This window comes from Apostichopus japonicus, chromosome 15 (genome assembly GCF_037975245.1).
Source record: "Apostichopus japonicus isolate 1M-3 chromosome 15, ASM3797524v1, whole genome shotgun sequence".
In the NCBI taxonomy this organism is placed as follows: Eukaryota; Metazoa; Echinodermata; class Holothuroidea; order Aspidochirotida; family Stichopodidae; genus Apostichopus; species Apostichopus japonicus.
This window is the reverse complement of record NC_092575.1, coordinates 16,068,540-16,076,232: the sequence shown is the minus strand read 5'-3', so window position 1 is coordinate 16,076,232 and position 7,693 is coordinate 16,068,540. Positions and strand designations below refer to the sequence as shown.

The 7,693-nt window shown below is 35.9% G+C and overlaps 1 protein-coding gene across 1 annotated transcript; it reads right to left on the bottom strand.

Moving 5' to 3' along the window:
• Positions 1-367: 367 nt before the first annotated feature.
• On the bottom strand, positions 368-7,083 carry LOC139980900 (endoplasmic reticulum resident protein 29-like). Its single transcript, XM_071992908.1, has 3 exons — positions 6,806-7,083; positions 4,111-4,249; positions 368-3,710 (listed from the first exon to the last, which is right to left on the bottom strand). Exons 1-3 carry the CDS (start codon positions 6,926-6,928, stop codon positions 3,208-3,210), a joined length of 765 nt encoding a protein of 254 aa, XP_071849009.1. The 5' UTR covers positions 6,929-7,083; the 3' UTR covers positions 368-3,207.
• Positions 7,084-7,693: the final 610 nt, after the last annotated feature.

Genomic DNA, 7,693 nt, shown 5'->3' with positions numbered 1-7,693 from the left:
ACTCTGATCTTACATGTCATATGGCAATTTTAATGATTGGATTTTGGCCAGCGACATTGACACCAAAAAAGGCACCCTTCAAAATCATTCTTCATACAGTGTAGAAGGAAACCCCGAACTGAGACCACTTCCCCAGTCTGCAACAACTTGTTCTCATTTCTTCAGATAAAATATGGAAACCCATATTAGTCTACAGGTTAGATTGAAAGCCAACAAAATCGAACGAGTTGGCCTGAATAATTAGTAACTTATTAATCTCAGTATCCAAGAGAAAAGAACTTTAAGTCATAGAAAAGTTCATAAAATAAATACCTTCAAAACTGACGTAACATAACAGAGTGTTTTCAATAAATCACACAGAACCTGGTGTTTATCTAGATTATTGTCATGTAATTTTATTGCATTTTCTTTCTTTTCCAAAGTATGACAAAATTTCTAGACACAGAGGATAATTATGGCTACATGAATCCACACGTTATTGAGAGATGTGTTTCTGATTACACAAATAATATTCCAAATATATAAAACAGCTACATACAACCATAAATAAACATGATGTTATAAAGACAATTCAAGGCAGAGACTGAGAAAACAAACCACAAAGTCAAGAATTTTGTTACAGAGGGTAGATTAGTACTCCAGCGTAAATGAAAACATATTTTATAACTATGTATTAGATCACTAGCCATCGGGCTAGCATTATACATGGCAAGGGAAGAGGCTTATTAAAAAAGGTGCAATTATGGTAACAAACAGTTGCTTTGGATGAAACTTTCAATTAAAGTTTCATAAAAAAAGCAGTTCAGTTTTTCTTCTTTTCCTTCTGCATCTTGAAGATGTGACCTTTGCAGTAACAATTCCGCGTTTTCATCTTGGAAATGTATTTTTAATGAATCTACAAGACAGATTTAATAAGCAAATGTTAACCCCAGATCTTGACTCCCGGAAGCATGCAATAAAATGTTTTCTAGCTGTAAAATTAATAACAGAAACCTTCACCTCTAAACACAACATTCCAACAAACAGACACACTTCATATACAAACAGTTACAAGAGAGAGCTGGAATTCCCAGGTTACAGACAATGAACAAGATCAACTTGTAAACAAATATTGACATAAAATATAAATTAATAAAGAAAATAGTGATCTCAACCTTCAATGAAATATAGTGAAATGACAATAAAATAATTATTGCTTAAAATAATAAAAAGCTCTAACTAGCATCACTCTGGTACAATTATGGAAATGTTTCGAAGCTCTGGTAGTCAAGAGAACCTACTTATATGAGAGATGCTCATAATTTTTTGTCTTTAATCTGATGGTCATTTTTTTTTGCTTAAAAGCATAGAGTAACAGTCTTAACAATCTCAGCTAATTTTCATTTAAGTCTGTAGTACCATTTTCCAGTTATGGATAGAATTAAAAGCTGCCACATTTTTGCCATGAATGAACTTGGAGCATACAGGTGTGAGATCACAGTTGTACAGTAACAAACACACTGCATTGCTTTGCTTTTGAAGTAAGTAGGTTGGATGGAAATTTGCAACAACAAACACAATAGTGTCCATATGTATCTATGATAAAACACCTTCACTTCACAAAACAAGTTCACTTTTTTGCATAAACTTGTATGTACCAAATTCAAATGATAAATAATTGCATGAAAAGAACAGAAGGCAAATTTGACCACCACTGATGCTAAAATGATTTCATTAGTAACGATAAATTTCACCCAGGTCTACCAATTAAAACCTACAGAGTGTTACGTAAGATAACATTGCAATCAATAAAACTTTGAGACCCTGCTGACATTTTTTTTTATCTCCAAATGAATGCTAAAATAGTTTCATGATCCATGTCCATTTTCATAATCTATCGCCCAAGGCATATCTCAAAATAATCATATGCATAAATACAAAGCAAACAAGAAAGTTCCAATGTTTCCCACACTTTTCCTCATTGTTTTAATAAACACTGGCTTGTCATTCTACCATATATAGTGCTATAGAGCAGGGTTTCCCTAACTTTATCCCCCCACCTACCCCCTGTGGATGTCAGAGTTGTCCACGAACCCCCAACTTTTAGAGACACGATCTGAGTCATTATTATACTTTAATACACATAACAGTGCTTCGTAAAAGATCAAGTATCACATGCATGGTACGGTACTACTATGGCAACATATGCTTATGGAACCCGAAAAGAGTTTGTCGAGAGTTTCAACAAAAAGTACTATAGTTTTGACTTTCAGAAACGTCTCACAAACCCCCTGGGATGGACTTTTGCAACCCCTGGGGGTTCATGCACTCCAGTTAGGAAACCCCTGCTATAGAGTACAAGTATCAGTATACCAGTGTGTTTGGTCTGCATTCTACACAGCTTTGCTACCAAGTATTGCTAAAATTAAATTTGAGATTTGATCAGACTATAAGGCACTCTCCTAGATGTTATTAAATCAGATCAAGAATAATGAGTAAAAATTTCGTGATTCCATTCTGTTACAGCACTTTGTCACCCAGAAAATTGTCAACTTAGTATTCATCAACTGTGAAAGCAACTTGAAAGATATAAAAGTTTACGACCACTACTTCATTATTTGTCAAGACAATTAAATAGTGTTGTGATAGAATTTCAGTATTGAACAGTATCAAAACATGTTATCTCAAGTCAGCGAGCCACTTTCATAAGGTGGATTATGTTTTAAGCGACACAGGGTTTTAATCAATGACAAACTGATTGAAGAGATCACATCAGTAAGCTCTACCATTAATTTAATTTGTAATTTGCAGGCAATGATAGCATTATTAATTTATGGGCTGTTTTTTATTAAATAAATGAAATAATGCAGATCTTGTGAAATCATTGCTTAATTTGGATTGAAATTTGAAAGCTGAACTCATTATTTTGTTAACATTTCTGTAATTTATGCACTGTTAGATTTCACATTTGTAACATGATTTTCTGAGAACTGTTTCAATCAAAGCTCATATTTATTAATATTCAAGCACCTTTACAGAATGTGAATAATTTGTAAAGGCAGTTCTCACAAACTCCCACTTCCCTTCCATACAGTCTCCCCTGCTAATTCATCAGAATAAATTTTCCCCATGAAAATTACAATTCTTACGATATTGGTCATGTATGCCTAATGAAAGAATCACTTTGGGTCTCAAGTAACGTCACTATCATATTGAACATTGTGTGAATCATAACTCTTCTTTCACATTTTCAGCAGCGAATCTGAAAGCTGCTAGGATATTCAGCCTAGCTTCAAACGCTGCCTTCTTTTCATCCGTTATCTTTTTGGTGAGGAGCGTCTTAACCCTCTTTGTCTCCTCACTGGGGAATGTGTCACCCTTCTCCTTTATCTTCTTCATGATTGCGACGTAGAGCGTACCCGATTTCTGTTCCTTCTCGTCCTCCAGCTCTCCTTTCTTCTCTTCTGCAGCGGCCAGGATGGTGTCTCTCTCCTCGGCTGAAGCTTTCATGAATCTCTTCGCCAGTTCGTCAAATTCTTCCAGGCAGTGTTCACTCCCCATCCAGAGTCCGGTATTTGCTGATATGAAGGCACTGACGTCACCACTGGTTAAGTCACCGGTGTAATCTATGGGATCGTCTTTACCTTGAACGAAGAGCTTCAGGACGGGAAAATCTTCCTTTACAACGCCAAACCTTTCGGCCAGATCACTGTTTTCTTTGTCTCCATAGTCTGAGGCGAGAGAGAGAGAGAGAGAGATAGAAAATAAATATTGAGTACGAGGATACTTAATTTCCCAAAGACTTGTATATGCTAAATATTAACTAATACCACCAAATCCCGGGCAAATATTGTTTGCGAAGTGGACACCTGAGTACTCCTTTTGTACAGGATTTGAAAACTCTGCTGTTTTGTAATTTTTGTATCACCTCTTGCCTCTTTAATACTTTTCTTCTTCCTCTTATAGATCTAAGAAAGAAAAAGAAGCTAAAACAGCAATCTGAACATCTCTCATGCAAGGAAGATGTCACCTGCCCCTTTTTTGTTTCCCAAACCAACCCCTTTCTCCTTTCTCCCCCCCCCCCTTCCTTTCTCTACCTGAAATCAATTATTATTTCCACTAAATACATACCTTGAATGCCCACTGATGCCACAAGTAAGTCAGGTTGAGATGCACTCTTCTTGGCCACTTCCTTGAATTGGTCTTGTTTCTCTCCGTAAGGGTAGGACTCATCAAACTTAACCAACACAGCTCGGTGCTTACTTATAATCTGTAAGGAATAAACAAATTATTGAAATAGAAACTAAAGATATCTTTCTGGGATGCATGTACAGTATTGGCAAAAATGTGTTCATTTAAAATTTACGAGAGTTATTTCTTCTATGCATTAAATATCATTCATGATTGTTTACATAGGCATTACTATCAAACAATTTTCAATCTTTTCTCGAAGTAGAACATTATATTTTGCAAAAATGAAACAACGATTTGTTAACCAAATGGTTTAACTGAACTGCAATGAACCTTTCACAGAATGCATGTATTTGTTTTTTCTACATTTGACATGTTGATTATGAAAACTGATTCCAAATATGAAGTATGCTTCTATGTAACTGGTGAGGTAGTTCTTTTATTAATTCAATGAAAATTTTTTTTACTATCAATATTCTGTATTTACTGTATTGGAAAATCAAAAGCATCATGTGCAAGAGAATGTATTTTTAGTCAAACGACGTTTCTAAGTAATTGAACACGCAGTCGATCACGTCAACACTTGGTGTAAATATACTTACATAACTAATGTTTATACTGTATGTACATAAAAGACAATGAATGTGTAGCACAAAGAGTGCATACATTTAAATTCAATAAATGAGATGGAAACAAAAGAGGAACCATTTTATGAAATTGGAGAATTTGAAACCAAATAGGCTAATTTATTTGTCATTAAACACAGATAGATTACTTTTTGAATCACAGACTAAAAGGTTTTCAAGTTTGTGACCTATTCAAGAATGGGTTGAACTCGGGGAACGAGGTGAAACTGTACAGTTGTCGATAACTTGTAACTAACTAGGCACTCTGCATGAGCACCCAGAATACACAGTACAACATCAGAGAGAAGCAAATACTCATAAATTTGTGCATACTCAGAGATGGAATATTTAAATTGAGTTCCTGAGATAAAGTTTGCTGAATCAGGTGAAGCTGTCATAGAGAACCTCCAGAAGGTTCTACGCTTTGCATAGATATCTTAAAGATTTATGAATTAATTTATGTCATACATATTAAACTAGAAAGGTACCATGTACAAAATGCTTTAGGCATCTTCATCATTTTAGTACCTTGGCCAGCAAGCTTGCACATAAATTTGCTATTAGATGTGATACTTGAGTCTGCTCTTTGAATCATCATGGTTTTGTAAAGGATGACTTTAGGTACAAAATTCTGATAAATAGACTAAGCATTTCATGTAAACCACATGTAATTCTTGAGAAATGAACCTTTCATCATCTTAGGATCATCAATTCAAGTGGCTGGACTACTTAGACTAACACACAGGCCATAGTTCCATAATTGCAACATTAAAATCAATAGGAAAACATTGTATTTACACTTTCATGGCCTATTATAACAAAGCGCTTTGTTGTTCATATAAAATTAAATGACCATGCTTTGGTCGAGTTATTAAAATGTAAAAAACAATGGAGTAAATTTTAACATTTATGCCTGCACTGAGGAGCCAAAGTCCTTATTAGTGACGTTCCTTTATTTTATTGTCCAACTAAATCACAACAGCTGTTTACATACATACTTCAGTCATCATGGTTATTTTCTGATCATCATGGCTCATCCCTATAAAACCATGGTCTCAAACTCTCAGTTAACTTTTTGACCAAATGGTACGTACACACCAACCTTTAGTGATGACCATTATAAGCAAACATTCCAAATGAATGGGTTTCACAGATAATTTTTGGAATAAGAACTTTTGGTTACTGTACGCGTAAAGTACAAGCTTTTGAAACATCTCCACAGATGACATCACAGTCCACCTACTGTACTGTGATGCATTTCCTGGGGAACAGAAGGCTTAGCCATCACTCAATCATATCATGATTCAGGAACAAAATAAATAAGGCATTAGGTCAATGGGATTTCAACTAAGACTGTATGCCTAGGCTAGAATAGTTTATCACCATGTATGTTTTACAATGTCTAGCATCAAAATTTCTCTTTAAAAGTAATTCTCATGTTATTAGCATGTAGCATTCCTCATCGACAAATCAAAGCATGGCAAACTCTTGTAAACCATACTCCTTTTGGATACGACTGCATTGCGGTGGGTGAGGTAAGTTTACACAGATAATGTAGTTTATTAGCTCATTATGTCTAGCTGGATTAAGGGTTTTATAAGAATTATTATGATACAAATTTACCAAAATGGTGTCAGTGGTCAGTACGTAACATTAGGATTAGACAGTAACACTTTAATAGGCCTAACTAGGCTAGGTCTATTGCTAAATACTGTATTAATATGTCCTGCAGTGGGCCTAACTGTTACTTGCTAGTGTTACTGCCTACGTTATTGTTTAGACTGGGTAGACCATTGCAACTAGCATACACCTAGCCTAGAATATAATATACGTCCTAGGCTAAGTCTTAGATGAAACAGGTTTGTGCTACGTATTCATATAAACCCCCTAGCAAGTAAGGATACAGACAGACCGAACCATAGCCTAGCTAGCCCTGTCGTGTTACAGTCACTGACACTTCACAGTGGAACGGATAGCCTATTTTTTTTTAAGTTCGATTATAAATGTACCTTATCGAACGTGAGTGAATTCAGCGACACGGACCCTGGCACGTTTGTCGCCTGACAACACTGGTTCAGCAAAGTGAGACACACAGTTGCTACGAAAGCGAGTGAAAATACACGTGGAAACATGGTTATGTTATCAGATGAGACAGAAACTACAAAATGTACGCTATTTAATTTAACATTGGCAGTAATACAAGTGTAGAAACGCGTAAACAGCAGTGTTGTGATCGTGCACGATGATAATTGGTTCAGACCGGTGGTACAGTAGTGTTGTCACGTTATTCTACGTGTATTAATTGCTCTTACTCAGGTGGTAGTCATGTGACCAGCAATTATCTAAATTGTCAATGAATGTAACAAAGCGAGTTACATTCTTGCACTTTCTTGTTAAACATTATCTGTGGTAAATTTGGTTATAGATTTCTTAGTGTGGTAGCCTTCCATGTTTTTATGATAATGCATGAATGCTGAAATTATCCTAGCTATTTTACCGATAGGAAATATTGTCGTCTGCTGTTAGATTGTCCAATCAGCTTCTGCAATGTGGACATCTACAACGTTAACATATTGATGCCCAGGCACTACTGTGTAAACACACTAGAGTTATTAACAACATCAGCATCCGCATTGTAAGATGGTCGAACGACATGCAAATAGTCGTTTGGCATTTTATGTATTAGAGTTTGAGAGTTTCCAGGGGGTACGATTAAGTTACACACACGTGTCGCTTAATTGATCTCAGTGAAAGGTTAAGTGACGTATTATAGGCCTACATCCAGCGACGTAGCCAGGAATTTGAAAGGGGGGAGCACTTTTTTGAGATTGATATGGATTTTCAAAGTTGTAGGCACGACTATCTGAGCGGAGCGCCACCATCGGTTGGCGCGGAGC